At 36.0% G+C, this 20940-nt stretch overlaps 1 protein-coding gene across 1 annotated transcript in view; it reads left to right on the forward strand.

The window, feature by feature from the left end:
• The window catches only part of SCN7A (sodium voltage-gated channel alpha subunit 7), a 74804-nt gene that overhangs the window by 12432 nt on the left and 41432 nt on the right, over positions 1–20940 (forward strand). Inside the window, exons 8-10 of the mRNA XM_032755492.2 lie at positions 3043–3184; positions 8785–8991; positions 19040–19136. Coding sequence (XP_032611383.1) covers positions 3043–3184; positions 8785–8991; positions 19040–19136 — 446 coding nt within the window. The remainder of the gene's footprint in view (positions 1–3042; positions 3185–8784; positions 8992–19039; positions 19137–20940) is intronic.

Genomic DNA, 20940 nt, shown 5'->3' on the forward strand with positions numbered 1-20940 from the left:
CATTTGATTGTGTTATCTCATTTCATCATCAAAACCATACTGAGAAGTTGTCTTAGTCTACTCGGGCTGCATTAACAAAATACCATAGACTGGTTGGTTTAAAAACAACAGAAATTTATTACTCACAGTTGGAGAAGTTGAGAAGTCCATATCAAGGTGCTGGGCCAATTTGGTGTCTGGTGAAGGCCTGTCCTCTGGCCAATAGAGGTGCCTTTTTGCTGTGTCCTCACATAGCAGAAGAGGCCAGAGGTTTCTCTCAGGCCTTTTCTCTGGGGATATCGATCACATTCAAGAGGACTTCACCCTCGTGACCTAATCACCTATCAAAGGCCCCATCTCCTAATCACATTGGGAGTTAGAATTTCAATATGAATGTTGAGGGGACACAAACATTCAGACCATAGCAGAAGTCTGCAATGTGGAATACTATTCATCCAATTTTATTTAAAAAGCAATAGGCAGACTAATTCAATGATTTCTTCAAGGTTGAGAAGCTAGTAAATGGCAGAGCTGGGACTTACACAAGAATTTTATCTTCTGTTTTCAAGAGGGCTCCAGAGCTAGTGAGAATGACCAAGAAAGACAATATAAATCTATCATTTGGAAAGAAGTTTTGGGAGAAAAGAAATATTAAAGAGATGCTGATGGGAGCCGGGATAGCTCGGGCCGGTTGTCCTGCTGCGCAAAGAGGCGAGGCTGCATGTTCGAGGCCAACCTGGGCAACAAATGAAAGCCTCACATCCATTTAAAAAAAAAATTAAAAAGATATACTGATATTTCACTTATTTAATCTCACATGTTTTTATGACTATAATTTACATTAATAAAAACCTCGTTCTTAAAATCAGCATTTCAAAATCATTCTTGAGATGACAAAACTGTCATATCTCATTGTCCTATAATTTCAGATGAAAATTACAATTCATAAAGGAGAAACAGGGCACTTCTCAGCAGTGTGACTCACGTAATTTCCTCCTGTTGCTTTGCTCAGCTGGGATGACTTGGCAGCCATCTGTAAACTCAGCTCTTTCTTACACTCTGGTGCCCAGATTAACAAAAGGCTCATGGGGGAGGAGAGCATGAGTTATATGGTTTAGTTAAATTCAGGGGATTTTGATATTTTCTCACTTGCTCGGCACACATATATGTATGTGTGTGTGTGTGTGTGTGTGTGTGTGTGTGTGTATATATACACAATATATACGTATATATATACACTATATACGTATATATTGTGTATATATATACACTATATACGTATATATTGTGTATATATATACACTATATACGTAGTGTATATATATACACAATATATATATACAATATATACGTATATAGTGTATATATATACATATGTATATATTGTGTATATATGTATATACACATATATGTATATATTGTTTATATATACACAATATACTATTGTATATATATATACACAATATACTATTGTATATATATACACATATATATGTATATATTGTGTATATATATGTGTGCGTGTATATATATATATATAGTTTGAGACTGAGTCTTGTTCTGTTGCCCAGGCTGCAGTGCTGTGGCTCAATCTGTGCTCATTGTAACCTCTGCCTCTTGGGTTCAAGCAATTCTAGTGCCTCTGCCTCTCAAGTAGCTGGGATTACAGGCATGTGCCACCACTACTGGCTAATTTTTGTGTTTGTAGTAGAGATGGGTTTTTGCCGTGTTGCCCAGGCTAGTCTTGACCTCCTGGGCTTAAGCGATCCACCCGCCTCGGCCTCCCAAAGTGCTGAGATTATAGATATGAACCAATGCACCCTGCGCCCAGCCTCAGCACATATTTTTTTGCCCAGCTCCTGCTGGGCTCCCATTTTATTCTCATATCCAAATGGTGAACCCATCTCTTTGTATCTGTCCCATCCCATTTCAGCTAATTCCTTTTATGTACATTCCAAGCTCAAATATGACCCGAAATACATTTTGGATACACGTGGTCATGGATATTCAGGATACAAAGGTATATTTCAAGGCAAGAAGAGAAAGTCATGCAGTGTTTCACCTGCAGCAGTCATACTTGGCTGCATGGTAAACTATCCCAAAACAACAAGACAACAACAAAACTTCATTTGCTCAGATACTATGGGTCAGCAATTTAGCAAGTCCCAATGCACAAGTGATTTTTAAACCTCTCCTTGTTCCATTAAAACTACAACAAGTAACATGACTAAACCCAAAATAATGTGAGAGAAAACTACACAAGGGCGTGGAGAGAGGAAGCATGATTTACTGGACTACCACTGTAATAATGGAACACAACACCGAAACTCCTAAGTGGATAGAAGTATAAGGACTCCCTAAAAGGAAATCAAATAAATATTTAATTTGATCTGCCTCCCCATGTGCAAATACTGCTTATAAATTATTGATGCGATAAATGTTTTCTCACCCTTAAATAATGGGTTCTAAGGGCTTTACATGAAGTCATTTGAAAATTATACCCTCAACCATTGCAGCTGTATTTGTATCAGTACTATTTTCCATCAGTTATACCTTCACTCTGATGTTCAGATATTTCCCCTTTAATATTGGAGTAGTAAAGATATAGTTAATACAAGGTATTTTATTCTTGAAAAATGATAAGACAATAGATTTTAAGTATTCTCACCACAAAAAAATAAGTATGTGAGGTATGCATATGCTAATTAGCTCCATTTGGCCATTCCACAATATATACATATTTCAAAACAGCATCTTGTACTTCACAAATATGTACAGTTTCTCTTTTTCAATGAAAAAATAAAGAAATACAAAAAAACGCCTTGGCAAAAACCACTTTTGAGGACCTTTTTTATTTTCACTTAATTAACACCGTTCACTGTATCAACTTATAATCTAACTCATGTGTGACTTTTTAGCAGGCAATTGTTTGGGAGCAGACATTACTCTCCCTGTGGAAGCGTGAGTTCTCTATTACTCAGGACTGATGTTCTATATTTATGATTTGGCCATAATCTAATAGTCACCTAACAGTAAGCAGGTTTTTTTCTTTGTCTTCTTTAGTCAGTGTCCTGAAGGATATGTGTGTGTAAAAGCTGGCATAAATCCTGATCAAGGCTTCACAAATTTTGACAGTTTTGGCTGGGCCTTATTTGCCCTATTTCGGTTAATGGCTCAGGATTACCCTGAAGTACTTTATCACCAGGTAAGAACAGAGAGAATCTGTACTGTACTTAGGAATGGCACCATGCCCTCACTTCTAAGATAATGGTCAAATGTAATGTAGTTTTTAAAATTTTTATGTGCATAAGAACATAAGAATTGGAAGACAAAAGTAAAGAGAACTAGAATTACAGAATGTCAAATTATATGCTGGCCACATTGCCAGGTGTATTATATCTTATTTAATCTTTGAAACAGTTCTACAAGGTCAGAGAGAGAGAGAGAGAGGAGAAGAGAGGAGAGAGAGAGAGTATGTATTTGTGTTGTTTTTTTTTTTTTAGACGGAGTCTCGCTCTGTAGCCCAGGCTGGAGTGCAGTGGCACAATCTCGGCTCACTGCAAGCTCCGCCTCCTAGGTTCACGCCATTCTCCTGCCTCAGCCTCCCGAGTAGCTGGGACTACAGGTGCCCGCCACCTCGCCTGGCTAATTTTTTGTATTTTCAGTAGAGACGGGGTTTCACCGTATTAGCCAGGATGGTCTTGATCTCCTGATCTCGTGATCCGCCCACCTCAGCCTCCCAAAGAGCTGGGATTACAGGTGTGAGCCACCTCGCCCGGCTGTGTGTGTGCTTTTTATATGAAGACACTAAGATTTGGAGAGGTCGAGTAGCCTCCCAAAATTTATAGCTGTTGAACGTCCCAGATCTCAGATCACTGTCTTGTTTCCAAGCCTATGATATTATGCATTTGGTAATCACTAAATAAAGAACATTTCTAGGTATTAATTCTTTAGTTAAAACATTTTGAATTTATGACATTACCATATCTTAAGCAATTATTTATTCAATATATACAGTGTCCTGTTTCTTTTTGTTCTTCTATTTCTTCTTATCCAGTTCAATATTCAATCATGTTCCAGTTACAATAACAGAAGGCTTACTGTAATGAGAATTGAAATTCAAATTCTGAGAGTCTGTGTTCATAACTAATTATGTATGTCATAGTTTCTCAGAAAGGTATGATATTCATGAAAATAGGGATTCAGTTTTTCTTTGAAGAGAAGTTCTATCATAGTAGAAAATAGTGTTATTTTCAAAGCAGCATTACTCTAACTTCTGAAGTTATTTATAGTTGAAGGAGAACATTCTTTATTTTTAAACAAACGTACATACACATCCAGTCCATGCTTATTTTGGTTGACTTGATAAATTGTGGGCAGTATACGTGTATATACGGGTCATTAATGATGATAGGCTAATGTAATATATTTGGGGCACAGATAAAGTTTCATAATATATTGTTAAATGGAAATCAAGTAGACCAAACATACATGCATTATAATTGTATTTTTGGTAAAAAAAAAAAAAAAGAAAATATTACCAGTGGCATTTTTGCACAAACTATATTTTTCTAATTTTGTTAGACTAGTACTTCTGTTGGTATTTCCGGTCTCTTTGATAAGATTCAGTGTTTTCTCCAAAACACTAGGAGGTTCTTATTTCTAAAATAATCATCATGTTATCCTTCTTCTAAAAATCCTTCAGTGTTTTTCAAATTCCTGTAGGCCAAAGTTCCAACTCTATATGCATGATATATAGTGCCCTTCAAGGTCTCATCTGCCTATATCTCCTGATTGATTTTTTAACATACTCTAATATATACTCTCTGTTTAACTATTTAAAAGGTTTGCTGCTTCCTAAATGAGCTTTTCTCATAATATCATATTTCCGTGTATTTTATACCCTCTCCCTAAATTTAAGTTTCCGCCTATCTGCCTTCAGTTTCATGCTTCAAATTTATGCTGTGAAACCATGATTTCTTCCTTGAGCTTTTCCCCAAGCCCAGTGTAGGAGTAAGGCACATCCTACACTGGAATGCCATGGGCCACTATACTTTCCTTAGATTGTGGTGTTTTAGTTGCTTGTCCAGCTATTTTCCCACTTAGAGATGAACTGCCTGAGAAACTACCTGCTAACTTTTTATCTATCTGAGAAAAAAAATAAGTATTTTTGTCTTATTTTAATTTTTGTTGATTTCTTAGCATCTACACATAGAATGCTTAATGGAACTTTAATAAAAATATAAGTGAATATGTATGGGCTATATCACTGTATATGCTATAATAATACAGGTTTTGCTCTTCACTTATTGCCCCCAAAATGTATCAATTAACTTTCTTGTTAGCATTTGTTTCAAGATGGTTCTTTCCCTCTACCAAAGAAATAGGAAACCAGTCTGGAAGTGTCCTGCTATTAGGGCCCTCAGGATCTTCATTATTGTACTCCAAGTTTTGTTTGCTTTTTTTATACTATAAGTTCTGGGATACATGTGCAGAATGTGCAGATTTGTTACATAGGTATATATGTGCCATGGTGGTTTGCTGCACCCCATCAACTCGTCATCTACATTAGGTATTTCTCCTAATGCTATCCCTCCCCTTCCACCCACCTCCTGACAGGCCCCCTGGTGTGTGATGTTCCCCTCCCTGTGCCCATATGTTCTCATTGTTCAACTCCCACTGATGAGTAAGAATATGTAGTGTTTGGTTTTCTGTTCCTGTGTTAGTTTGCTGAGAATGATGGTTTCCAGCTTCATCCATGTCCCTGCAAAGGACATGAACTCATTCTTTTTATGGCTGCATAGTATTCCATGGTGTATATGTGCCACATTTTCTTTATCCAGTTTAACATTGATAGGCATTGGGTTGGTTCCAAGTCTTTGCTATTGTGAATAGTGTACTCCAAGTTTTTACTGACTAATGTAGATAGAGTTTGTTTTGATTTTGTCTAGATTTGTATCCTGAACATTGCCTTAAAATGAACTAATTATGGATAGGGAAATTTAGCAATTTTTCCCAAAGAGTAAAGCATATGTTCTGGAGATTATTGTTTTCCATTAATTCACAATATATTTATTTTATCCAAGTATTCTGATATGCTGTGGGTACAGAAATGAACAAAACAGTGTCAACCGGCCGGGCGCGGTGGCTCACGCTTGTAATCCCAGCACTTTGGGAGGCCGAGGCGGGCGGATCACGAGGTCAGGAGATCGAGACCACAGTGAAACCCCGTCTCTACTAAAAAATACAAAAAATTAGCCAGGCGTGGTGGCGGGTGCCTATAGTCCCAGCTACTCGGAGAGGCTGAGGCAGGAGAATGGCATGAACCCGGGAGGCGGAGCTTGCAGTGAGCCGAAATCGCGCCACTGCACTCCAGCCTGGGCTACATACAGAGCGAGACTCGTCTCAAAAAAAAAAAAACAGTGTCAACCCTCAGGGAACAAAATTATGTTTACAGTATAGCTAATATTTATTGGGAACCTGGGATGTGCTAAGATCTTCGTGTATAATGTTTCATTTTATATTCATAAAAACATTGAGATAGGGGCCATAGTTAGCCCCTATTTCAAACTAAAATGTAATAAAACTAGAAATTATATACTGTTTTATGCTAACAAGAGTATATGCTTTTATGCTCCACTAGCATTATATAGTGGAGACAGCAAAAGTTCTGAATTCAGGCATTCCCTCATAGGCTGTGAGATCTTGGGAGCTTTTTTTCCTATCTGATTTTCATTTGTCTTCTGTGTATTGAAATAATATTGAATAAGATAATAAACATAAAGTATAGTTGTCCTTCAGTATCCATGGGGGATCAGTTCCAGGACCTCTGGTGGATACTAAAATCCATGAATTCTCAAGTCCCTTATGTAAAATGGCATCGAATTTGCATATAACCTACATACTTCCTGTATAAATTATCTCCTGTGTAAGTTAAATTATCTCTAGATTACTCATAATACCTAATACAATGTAAATGCTGTGTGAATACAGTCATGTGTTGCTTAATGACAGGGATACATTCTGAAAAATGTGTCATTAGGTGATTTCATCATTGTGTGAACATCATAGAGTGTACTTACACAAACCTGGATGATGTAGCCTACTATACACCTAGGCTATATAGTATAGCCTATTGATCCTAGGCAGCAAACCTGTACACCATGTAACTATACTGAATACTGCAGGCAATTGGAGCACTGTGCTAAGTATTTGTATAGGTAGGCATATAAAAGATACAGTAAAAACATGGTATAAAAAACCAAAAAATTGATATGCCTGTATAGAACAGCTCCTTTGGAATCTTTTGAGATCACTGTTGTATATGCTGCTGGTCATTGACCTAAATGTTATTATGTGGTATGAGACTGTATAGTTGTTACACTGTGTTGTTCATAATGACAAGATAAAAAGTCTATATGTTCAATATAGATAAAATTTTAATATGTATAGTTTTGACGCATAGTTGGTTGAATCCACAGATATGGAACCCATGAATACTTGGAACCAACTCTATTTACTGATGTGCATGGCCTGAAGGGTACTTTTTTCTTTCTTTTTTTTTTTTTTTGAGACATGGTCGCTCTGTCACCCAGGCTGGAGTTCAGTGATGTGATCATGGCTCACAGCAGCCTCAGCCACCCTGGGCTCAGGTGATCCTCCTACCTCAGTCTCCTGAGTAGCTGGGACTACAGGCAAATGCCACCACATCCAGCTAATTTTTTTGTATTTTTAGTAGAACTGGGATTTGCAGTGTACTTTATAATACCGATCCCTGACTGCTGAATGCACTACAATAAATAACAGACACTTTAGTGGTAAAATATTTAACCAATCCTAAATAGGTTACTCACTGTGATAACAGGGCTTATTAAAAATACTTTTAAAGACAAATAAGAAATTATTTCTTATTGAATGTTTGAACTTTCTATTAATCTGTAAACATTCTTGATTGTTACATCTACACAATATTTTCTGTAGATAATACTTTTCTGTTAATTTCTCATTTGTTTTCTTAAATTTTGTTCATGTACTTTTGATCAATGAGGTTAAATCAATGGATAATATTTTATATTTGTAATGTTCTACTTATAATTTTTTAAATCTTTTAATTTTCTGATCTGTCTTAGGCAATTATTATGAAATAAAAAGCTAGTCAGTGCTGTGTTTGGCAATCTAAAATGTTGTATTTTGTTATCTATAAATGTCATCCACTGCAATGCCTTCATGTAAATGGATAATTTGACTTCCCCATGTAGCTTGTCTAAAGGTTCTTCACCAAAGCAGATACTTTGACAGGCAAAGAAATAGCCCTGCTCTTCATTCCTTGTAAAGACTAATTTTTTACTTTGCCGTGATTTTTCCATAAAGTAATAATCAGAAAAAAAAATCTCCAAACATTCTCTGACTTCATTAAACTTCATGTATTTAAAGATTCTTCTGCAAAGAAAATAACTTTCCATGTTGAGGCTGTCCAGTTTCTATATTGAGAGATGACAATTATTTCAAATGTACTTTCTCTATCAGTGAAAACATAAAAATCAAATACTTACCCTAAGTTAATTAAATTACTAATTTCCCCTTGGTTTTACAGCATATATTTTATGCCTTACATGCATGTCTCAAGTTCAAAAGGTTTTCATTTATTTCTTCAGGTGGAGCCAGTGCTTAAACGGTCTTATGATTACATTCCATTTATGACTATATTATTTTCCTAACAAAATTTTGCCTTTTATCTTAAAATAGGAGAATCCTGGAAGATAAATAACATTTTACTCTTTTGCCTTACTTTCTACCTTTCCTTAGATACTTTATGCTTCTGGGAAGGTCTACATGATATTTTTTGTTGTGGTAAGTTTTTTGTTTTCCTTTTATATGGCAAGTTTGTTCTTAGGCATACTTGCCATGGCCTATGAAGAAGAAAAGCAGAGAGTTGGTGAAATATCTAAGAAGATTGAACCAAAATTTCAACAGACTGGAAAAGAACTTCAAGAAGGAAATGAAACAGATGAGGTATATATATATATTTTTTTAATCTTGAAACAACAACCATTTATTTGCTCATGATTCTATGGCTTAGGCTCTGTTAAGACAGTTCATTGCTGGTCCCATGGTGGTCACAGATTCCAAAAAACAGCAGGGGAGCAAGCACCAATGCCAAGTGCTTTAAGGCTCTGCTTGTGTCACATTTGTTATTGTCCAGTGGGTAAAGCAAGTAACATGGCCAAGGTTAGAGTTAAGGTGGAAAGGGATTTCCTAAGGAGGGTATAAATAAAAAGAAGGAAATTTGTGGCCATTTTTGCAAATAATCTACCACACTTAACGATATTTTTTTGTTTGGGTTTTAGTTCTTTTCCTCAGTAATGGTAGTGTTCTTTATTTTTCTATGCAGTTTTGAATTTTTAAATTTTTTATAATTTCAATACTTTTTGGAATTTTAAATAGTTGCTTTATTATAGTATCTTTTTATTATTTTTATACCGAATATATGTCCAGTTCCGGATCTATGTCTAGAACGTGCAGGTTTGTTGCATAGGTATACATGTGCCATGGTGGTTTGCCACACCCATCAACCTGTCATCTACATTAGATGTTTCTCCTAATGCTATCGCTCCCCTTGCCCCCACCCCCGACAGGTACTGATGTGTGATGTTCCCCTCCCTGTGCCCATGTGCTCTCATTGTTCAACTTCCAATTATGAGTGAGAACATGTGATGTTTGGTCTTTTTTATGTGTGTTAGTTTGCTAAGAATGATGGTTTCCAGCTTCATCCATATCCCTGCAAAGTACATGAACTCATTCTTTTTCATGGCTGCATAGTATTTCATGGTGTATATGTGCCACATTTTCTTTATGTAGTCTAACAATACTGGCAAACCAAATCAGCAGCACTTTAAAAAGCTTATCCACCATGATCAAGTCAGCTTCATATCTGGGATGCAAGGCTGGTTCAAAATAAGTAAAACAATAAATGTAATCCATCACATAAACAGAACCAATGACAAAAACCACATGATAATCTCAATAGATGCAGAAAAGGCCTTCGATAAAATTCAACAGCCCTTCATACTAAAAACACTCAGTAAACTAGGTGTTGATGGAACATATCTCAAAATTTCAACTTTTAGATTCAGGGGCTACATGTGCAGGTTTGTTATGTGGGTATATTGAGTGACAGTGAGGCTTGGGGTACAAATGATCCTGTCACCCAGGTAGCGTTTGGCACCCAACAAGCAGTTTTTCAGCCGTTGCCCTTCCCCTTCTCTTCCCCCTCTAGTAGTCCCCAAGGTCTGTTGTTCCCATTATTAGGTCCATGTGTGCCCAGTGCTGAGCCCCCCCAGTTAGTAAGTGAGAACATGCAGTATTTAGTTTTCTGTTCCTGTGTTCATTCACTTAGGATAATGGCCTCCAGCTGCATCCATGTTGCTGCAAATGACAGGGTTTAATTTTTTTTTTTCTAGTACTTCTTAAAATCACAATGCTAGAGGTGTCTTTTTAAGGTCTTGGAGTACATTGCCTTCTAATAGATGCTTATATCTGTGTGTGGTACATAATCAGAAGATCAAAAAATATTTCAATAAGAGAGCTTGCTTTTGCTACAACTTTGAAAAATGTCTAGTGTTAATGCAAAAGTGACAGAACCTTCCATAATTTCGAAATTAGAAAGTACTAAAAGGATGGATAAAATTACACTATTGAAGTTGTAGACAGAAATAAAATTACTTTATTGGCTTTCTAGTTCTTTCCAAAGGAAATGCACTATGTATCATAGTACAGGGAATTATTTTATTCCTGAAATAATTAAATCCAGATTAATAAAGCCTAACAATATTTTACTGTAATTTTCAATTACCTTAGTGTTGTGCTTTAATATATTTTTCAGATTCTTTAGCCTCATAGCAAAAACTTTGGTCTATTAATTTGCAAGTATTGACAGAAGTAGCATTAAGGAAGTTTTGGAAAATTGTCTTTAAAAATCTAAACTGTGCCATAAGTGTGCTTAAAGAAAGGACCAGATGGTAGAAAGCAAACAGAAGTAGCTTTCTAATATTCTGCAGGACCTGGCAATCTCACATCTCTTCTTTGAACTACCTTTCTGATAAATGGGAAAAAGGTCTATACTGAGCCAGAGAACAAAAAATAGAGAGGAGCCATACCCAGAACCCTCTCTATAAAGAGATAAAAAGACAAGGGGAAAAGTAAAGGGCCAAGATACACTCTGCCACGAAGTGGAATATATAGTAAGGTACATTAATGCCAAAGGTCCCTACTAAGTCAAAGAGGGAAATGTTAACTCCCCTGTATACAACCCTTTTATTAAGTCATCACCAGTCAAGAAGCTTTAGAAAGCTATTGTACCAAAAAGTGGAATCTGAACAACATGACGTAAGATCATACTGAATGACTCGATAGCTACTTGTGTCCGTAACATGCATACCATTGAACAAGAAGCAATTGTGGACTGTGTGAAGAAAACATGTATAAAAAAGGCTATTGAGTATTCCCATTATATATGAGTAAGCCACAGAAAAACAAATTTCAAAAGCTTTCTGTTTCTAAGAAATGAGTCCGGGGTCCTTCAGATTGAGTGATTAGGGTTTGAATGATACGTTGAATGTGTAATTTGTTCTGAAGTGGCATTTCACAATCTTAAGGGCTTATGGCTGCACTCAATTGTATCCAAGAATGTAACAATACTTCTCTGATCCCAGATGAAATGTTTTATTAACTCTGCTTATGAAGAACTTGGATATTTCCCAATTTTACAATATTTCCACTCATTTTTCAGCTCTGGATCCCATTTTCTGATTTTTATTAAAATTTTTAATTATAACCCATTTCTTTTCCTGGAAGATTCCTAGAACATTTTATCTGAAGAATTTTCTAGGAAGTAAGAGTATACACTATTTGTACAAGAATTTTCCTCTTTTATTTATAAATACAAAAATTAGAAAAAATAATGTAAAATGGAACAAAGTGAGGGCTCTACAGGTCACTGATCTGCTTGCAAACCAGTCAGATGTCAGTTCCGATGCTGGAATTGCCAGGATATTGCTTAGGTGCTTCATATCCTCACCTTATAGGAAAGCTGTTGGTCATATTGGCTAAAAGCACAGCTCTGCAGTCAGATAAATATGGATTTCAGCCTAATTTAGCTACTTAATAGATGAATGATGTTTGCCAAGTTTGTTAGCTTTTCTAAACTTCAGCTATTTTATCTGTAAAATGTATACAAAGAACCTGTCTTATGGGTTGTAGTGAGGTCCAAATGAAATAAATGCATGTAAAGCACTAAGCAGTGCTTACACTATACTAAGCAACTGAAAAAAATGTTATGAAGACTATTAATAAAATTATTATGACATATTGACATTATGCATCATGTTGAAGATAGCTTTTACACAAACTATTGCACTCAGCAATCTATATTAAGAACACTTGATTTTTATGGAAAAAGTCAGATTGAATAAACTCACATTTTAGAAGTGAATTATCTCATAACAATATAATAACATTAATATCATGCAACATTTATTGCTTATTTACTATGTTTCAGACTCTATGCTAAATTTTTACATATACTGTTGCCTTTCTACTGTGACAACCCTTTGAGGTACTGGAATTATCTCAGTATTTCATGTAAGAAAATTGAGGTTCAGTCTCCAAAGTGGGAAATGTAGAACTAGCCATAATATTAAACAAGATATTAAAATGTTTGTTATTACACTATAAAATTTAATTCATGTTAATAAAGTTCATAAATAATCAGTCGCTAATTATAGATAACACAACAAGGCAAACACAAGAAGCATGGCTGTTCCAACAGAGAAACACCCAGCAACATAAAATTCTTGTCTTTGACTATATTTAGGGATAATTAAAATAACAATAAAAATGACAATAGCAGTCACATAAAATGTTTATTGAGTGTCAAATATGCACCAGACATATGATAAGTACCATCATGAATTCTCAAGTTTAATCCTCATTGAGGAGTTCCAGCTGCAGAGATCTATACTCACTGATATTTGATTTCACAACACTGAGGAATAGAATCCATCATTTACCACTTCACTTCCTGGTTCTGGAGGCTCAGTGCTGAAACAGTATCATTCCTTGCAGGTGAAACTTTCTAATGAATTGTCAACTACTGGCAAAATCTCAGGAAGATAATCATGTATATAAAATTGTAGAAATACAAATATTTTAAAAAGATATTTGCCACATTTAAAATGATAGTCATAATTCATCTAATTAACACATGATTGACAATTGTACAAAGCACTGGATATAGAGTTTTAATAAATCCAAATAGAGTGTCTATCTTCATGAAGCTAATTGTCTAATGGATAGATAGACTATCAAATTATCATAAACACTAAATTGTATCTGAAGGACAATAAATTATGTATTTCTAGCTGTTATGGAATTGAAAACACAAAATACCAGACACAATATATTCTTCCCAAAATTTGAGTTAAGTCTAATAAGCGTCTTGATCCAATTGCTTTTTTTTCTGAGACTATAAGAGAGGAATACATTAAATTACACTGAAATGATACAATCTGCCAAATAAAGAATGTGAAAAAGTCTAAAGTATAAGCAACCCAGAATCTTTAAAAAATAAATCATGTTGGAAAAAATAAATTAAAATTACAAGATAATTGATAAAACTTCCAAGTAAATAAAATGTTTGGACCTTGTTTGTATTTTGATTAGAACAAATCAACTGAATTGATGTTTTTGAGTAATGAATTGGGTATAATTTGAGTATGGGTTAATATTAAGGAATTACTAATTTTGCTAATTGTGATAATGGTGTTGTGATTTATATTTTTAATATTTTATCTGAAAAGTGTATTATCTCTGAAATTTATTTAAAATAAATATTTCAGAAAATAAGTAGAGTGAAGAATAAATGAAAAAGGAAGAATAGAACATTAGTAATTGTTGAGGCTGGATATTGCTTACTTGGTGGTTCACATTATTCTCTGCTTTAATAAATTAAAGGAAACTGGGGCAAGTGGAGTGAAGCAAAGAGACATAGTCCTTTGAGGGCCTTTTGTAAAGGATTCTCTGATTTGAAAAAGGTTTCTGTGAGAAACTGACACTTGAGCTGAGATGTGAAGAATGTGTCCAGGCTAAATAGATGGAGTTGGCAAGGTGAGTCAGAGAATTAAAAAGACCAGCATGGCTGCAGGAAAGAGTAACCCTGAGTCCATGACAAACTTGTCAGGTATTCAGATAAATGTGAGACATGTGACTAAGTTCTTCCTTATTACTATCTCCCCTCCAAAAAATACTTAAACCAGTTTTGAGAAAAAGAATCCTAGCCCCCTTTTCCAGTTTAATTTTAATATTGGATTGTCAAAAGTTCAGGCATATGCCCTTATTAGCTCTTAAATATCCATAGAGGAAGGATGTTGAGTAACAATCCTCTCAATTTTCACTGTAAAATAGCTATATCCTTAGTATTTGACCAATATGTGGGCATTTATTCAATATTTATAAGAAGCTCAATCAAGGTAGATATATTACTAGACAGACCTGAGGTTTATTCATTTCATATTCTAAAATCTATCCATAGTTGAAGCCAAATTAGTAGAGAATTGAGCACTGACTATATCAACGACAATATTATTACCATGTACTTTATTCCCCATTACCCCACCCTGGACAGTTATCTTTACTGAATTGCTTCTTAATGTGATTCCAAGAAACATTGTCCCTATCTCAAACAGCTCTATGAAGAGTAATTAATTCCTCTCCATTAAGGATATATTCAAGGATATTATTCTCTGTGTCACACAGTATCATCTTTATGAGATACACATATAAGAAATCCCCGTCAGATCTTAGTAACAAAAAATTACTTCTATTGGTTTTTAATCTCATGAAAATTTGGAATTGCATAAATTATAACTTACATTTTATGTAATCTTGTAGTTCAGCTAAAAATAGTTTCTAGAATAAGCATAGTTTAAACAAACAAACAAAAAATCTAACCCTTACTTCCTGAACTTTTTTGAGACAGAGTCTCACTCTGTTGCCAGGCTGGAGTGCAGTGGCACCATCTGGTCTCACTGCAACCTCTGGCTCCCGGGTTCAAGCGACTCTTCTGCCTCAGCCTCCCGAGTAGCTGGTGCTGTAGGCGCGCCCTAACTCATCCAGCTAATTTTTGTATTTTTAGTAGAGACGAGATTTCACCATGTTGGCCAGGATGGCCTCGATCTCCTGACCTCGTGATCTGCCCGCCTCGGCCTCCCAAAGTGCTAGGATTACAGGCGTGAGCCACCACACCCGTCTACATCCTGAACTTTTAGATTACTTTTTTTTTTTAATTTCTTTTTTTTCTCAACTTTTATTTTAGATTCGAGGGTACATGTGCAGGTGTTACATGGACAAATTGCATGTCACTGAAGTTTGGTGTAAGAATGTTCCCATCACCCAGGTAGTGAGCATAGTGTCTGATAGGTAGTCCTTCAACCCTTGCCCACCCGCGAGCCTTCCCCCTCTATTAGTCCCCAGTGCCCGATGTCTATTGTTCTCATCTTAATGTCCATGTGTACACAAAGTTTAGCTGTCACTTATAAGTGAGAACATACAGTATTTGGTTTTCTGTTCCTGCATTAACTGGCTTAGGATAATGGCCTCCAGCCACATCCATGTTCATCAAACTGCAAAAGACATGATTTTGTTCTTTTTTTAGAGTGGTATAGTATTCCAGGGTAATACATTTTCTTTATTTAGTCTACTGTTGATGGGCATCTGGATTGATCCCATGTCATTGCTGTTGTGAATAGTGCTGTAATGAACATACAAGTGAATGTGTCTTTTTGGTAGAATGATTGATATTCCTTTGGGTATATACTCAGTATTGGGGCTGCTGGCTCTAATGGTAACTGTGTTTTAAGTTATTTGAGAAATCTCCAAACTGCTTTCCACAGTGGCTGAACTTACATTCCCACCAGCAGTGTACAAGCATTCCAATTACTCCACCAACATCTGTTTTTTTTTTTTTTTGGTCTTTTTAGTAATAGTCCTTACTGGTGGGAGATGATTTCTTATTTCGTTTTGACTTTCATTTCTCTAATGATTACTGAGGTTGAGCATTTTATCATGTATGTGTTGACCATAGTATACCGCCTTTTGGGAAGTGTCTGTTCATGTACTTTACCCACTGGAAAAAAAAAAAGAGGGACTGGAGCTCTGTAGACCTGCAGAGTCTGTCATTGGTCTGAGGAAACAGAGTGTGCAGTATAATTGGCTTTATCCTCCTCTAGCTCTAGTATTTATGAAATTACAGGGGTCTTGACTGATAGTGAAATAATATAACGATTTCCATGGCGTCTATTATGCCATTTAAGATATACCACAGCAGAACTTGCCAACCAGAATGTTGGGTTGGGTATTGGCAAGCCTCAACCATTAACTCCCTCAGTGCTGGGACAGTGGCAGCCCCTATGTCAGTTAACTCTATTCAAGAGCAGTCTTTACCTCAAGTTAACAAATATACAGATATTATCATCCTTTGCTTGTGTCAAATGTAAAAACAGGGATCACTATAGTGTAATATCATCCATCCATTGTCTGGTTCTTTTTTTTATTATTATTATACTTTAGGTTTTAGGGTACATGTGCACAATGTGCAGGTTTGTTACATATGTATCCATGTGCCATGTTGATTTCCTGCACCCTTTAACTCGTCATTTAGCATTAGGTATATCTCCTAATGCTGTCCCTCCCCCATCCCCCTACTCCACAACAGTCCCCGGAGTGTGATGTTCCCCTTCCTGTGTCCATGAGTTCTCATTGTTCAATTCCCACCTATGAGTGAGAACATGCAGTGTTTGGTTTTTTGTCCTTGCGATAGTTTACTGAGAATGATGTTTTCCAGTTTCATCCATGTCCCTACAGAGGACATAAACTCATCATTTTTTATGGCTGCATAGTATTCCATGGTGTATATGTGCCACATTTTCTTAATCCAGTCTATTGTTGTTGGACATTTGGGTTGGTTCCAAGTCTTTGCTATTGTGAATAGTGCCGCAATGAACATACGTGTGCATGTGTCTTTATAGCAGCATGATTTATAGTCCTTTGGGTATATACCCAGTAATGGGATGGCTGGGTCAAATGGTATTTCTAGTTCTAGATCCCTGAGGAATCGCCACACTGACTTCCACAATGGTTGAACTAGTTTACAGTCCCACCAACAGTGTAAAAGTGTTCCTATTTCTCCACATCCTCTCCAGCACCTAAAATTTAAATTCAAATACTGTTTTACATATGATCACTGGAAACATCTATGTCCACACTCCTCAGAGTTATGAATGCATAGAACTTGTAAAATCTGCAACAAAGCCTGGGAGTTTTAACTGTCTTACCAATGCAAGATCAGTAAAGCAGAAGATCTCTTAAAATCATTATTCAAGAGACATGATAAACAGAAATAAGTAATTCTCTTACGGAATTATGCCTGTCCTACTCATTTAATATCATACATGGTCTATCTAAGACAACCCTTATAAATCCATTCCATTACTTGTTATTCTTCAAGACTTATTATTGCAATGCCAAATAATTTTTTATTTCATCAAGAGCATTTACAAAATTATAAAGTTAACATTATCCTAACAAAATTTAAGATGTTAGAAAAATACTCTGTTATTACTTAGTAGTATGTTTCCTGATTGGATATTTTGCAATAATCCTAAACTATATATTGAATTACTTGTCAAATATGGATCATACCACAATCACTTCCTGGTCTTTGCTCCTTTTGTATTTGACCTTAGACCTTACAGTGTAAACTTTTATTTAATTTTAAGAACTCCTAAATCAGTTTAATAACTGCCTAAAGATTGGCAAGTGATAGACCCCAAAAATTCTTCTGGAACACTATTAGTGGGATTGTAAGTTAGTACAGCCACTATGGAAACAGTATGAAGGTTCCTCAAAAAACTAAAAATAGAGCTACCATATCATCCAGGGATCCCACTGCACGGCATGTACTCGAAAGAAAGAAAGTCAGCGTGTTGAAGAAATATCTGTACTCCCATGTTTATTGCAGTATTATTCACAATAGCCAAGACATGAATAAACTTTTTTTTTTTTTTTTTAGACAGAGTCTCGCTCTGTCACCCAGGCTGGAGTGCAGTGGCGCAATCTCGGCTCACTGCAAGCTCCGCCTCCCGGGTTCACGCCATTCTCCTGCCTCAGCCTCTCCGAGTAGCTGGGACTACAGGCGCCCGCCACCACGCCCGGCTAATTTTTTGTATTTTTAGTAGAGACGGGGTTTCACCGTGGTCTCGATCTCCTGACCTCGTGATCCGCCCACCTCGGCCTCCCAAAGTGCTAGGATTACAAGCGTGAGCCACCGCGCCCGGCCTATGAATAAACTTAAGTGTCTATCAATGGACACATGAATAAAGAAAATGTAGTATATACACAATGGAATATTATTCAGCCATTAAAAAGAATAAAGTCTTGTCATTTGCAGCAACATGGGTGGAACTTGAGGTTATGTTAAGTGAAATAAGCCAGGCACAGAAAGACCAACTTCACATGTTTTCAGTCATATGTGGGAGGCTACAAATGTGGATCTCATAAAAGTAGATAGTTTATTGGTGGTTACCAGAGGCTGCAAAGGGTATGTATGAGGGAGTATGAAGAGAGGTTAGCTAATGGCCATAAAAAATATGGTTAAATAGAAGGAATAAGATCTAGTGTTCAATAGTATAGTACAGTGACTCTAGTTAATAATTTATTATATAGTTCAAAATAGCTGTAGGAGAGGAATTGAAATGTTATCAATACAAAGAAAAATGTTTCAGATGATATGTATTCCAGTTAACCTGACTTGATCATTACACATTGTATGCATGTATGAAAATACCACATATACCCCTCAAATATGTACAATGATTATGTATCAATTTAATAAAAAGAAAAGGCTCCGGGAGAATAAGTGGTGTTTTTAGCAAGGCTGTGCACCTTCTTATAGTCTTGGACCTGCAAAGAGAGGAAACCAGTATTAAACCATCAAATTCCTTTTCAGGCCAAGACCATACAAATAGAAATGAAGAAAAGGTCACCAATTTCCACAGACACATCATTGGATGTATTAGAAGATGCTACTCTCAGACATAAGGAAGGTAAAGTACTAAATAATTGGACACTCACTATTGAAGGTACTACTCATAAAATTCACTTCTAAAGAAATTCAGCAATTTCTTCAGAATCTTAGATGGTAATAACAAAAATTTAAGAAATATTTGAGAATATTAGGATAAACCATGTATAAACATTTTAGAATCATGGTGTTTTAAACATTGGAAAGAGTGACCAAAGAGTACCAAATAATTTTCTTTGTTTAACATTAAAAACATATTGACATATTAACTTGTGACTAAGTATAGAGATTGTGGTATATAACATTAACATCTCAATGTCCCTTCTAGATTTATCTCTGTATTTTTATGTGTAACCAATAATTATTCATCATGGACAATATCAAAAGGCATTAATTAGTAAAGCATGTAAATCTAGACATTGTAAGTCACAATGTTCTCAACTATGTTCCATATTTGCTTTCTTGAGAGATGTCCCTACATTTTTCTTCTAATACATAGTTCGCTTCATTTTCTTTTGTCTAACTAAGCCAAGCATGAACACAATAGAGGAAATTCAATTCATTCCACTTTTTTATTTTCACACACAGATTTTTTTTAAATTAAACTTTAAGTTCTGGGATACATGTGCAGGACGTGCAGGTTTGCTACATAGGCATACATGTGCCATCGTGATCTGCTGCATCCATCAACCCATCATCCAGGTCTTAAGCTTCGCATGCATTAGGCACTTTTCCCAATGTTCTCCCTCCCCTTGTCCCCTACCCACTGACAGGCACCTGCGTGTGATGCCCGCCTCCCTGTGTCCATGTGTTCTCATTGTTCAACTAACTCCCACCCATCAGTGAGGACATGTGGTGTTTGGTTCCTGTTCCTGTGTTAGTTTGCTGAGAATGATGGTTTCCAGCTTCATCCATGTCCCTGCAAAGGACATAAACTCATTCTTTTTTATGGCTGCATAGTGTTCCACAGTGTATATGTGCCACATTTTATTTATCTAGTCCATCATTGATGGGTATTTCGGTTGGTTCCAAGTCTTTGCTATTGTGAATGGCGCTGCAATGAACATACATGTGCATGTGTCTTTATGGTAGAATGATTCATAATCCCTTGGATATATACCCAGTAATGAGACTGCTGGGTCAAATGGTATTTCTGGTTCTAGATCCTTGAGGAATCGCCACACTGTCTCCCACAATGGTTGAGCTAATTTACATTCCCACCAGCAGCGTAAAAGCGTTCTTATTTCTCCACATCCTTGCCAGCATCTGTTGTTTCCTGACTTTTTAATGAGCGCAATTCTAACTGGCATGAAATGGTGTCTCATTGTGGTTTTGATTTGCATTTCTATAATGACTACTGATGATGAGCTTTTTTTCATATGTTTGTTGGCCACATAAATGTCTTCTTTTGAGAAGTATCTGTTCATATCCTTCGCCCACTTTTTGATGGAGTTTTTTCTTGTAAATTTATTTAAGTTCCTTGAAGATTCTGGATATTAGACCTTTGCCAGATGGATAGATTGCAAAAATTTTTCTCCCGTTCTGTAGGTTGTCTGTTCACTCTGATGATAGTTTCTTTTGCTGTGCAGAAGCTCTTTGATTTAATTCGATCCCATTTGTCAATTTTGGCTTTTGTTGCCATTGCTTTTGGTGTTTTAGTCATGAAGGCTTTGCCCATGCCTATGTTCTGAATGGTATTGCCTAGGTTTTCTTCTAGGGTTTTTATGGTTTTAGGTTTCATATTTAAGTCTTTAATCCATCTTGAGTTAGTTTTTGTATATGGTGGAAGGATGAGGTCCAGTTTCTGTTTTCTGCATATGGCTAGC

The sequence above is a fragment of the Hylobates moloch genome, unplaced genomic scaffold (assembly GCF_009828535.3).
Source record: "Hylobates moloch isolate HMO894 unplaced genomic scaffold, HMol_V3 SCAFFOLD_1, whole genome shotgun sequence".
In the NCBI taxonomy this organism is placed as follows: Eukaryota; Metazoa; Chordata; class Mammalia; order Primates; family Hylobatidae; genus Hylobates; species Hylobates moloch.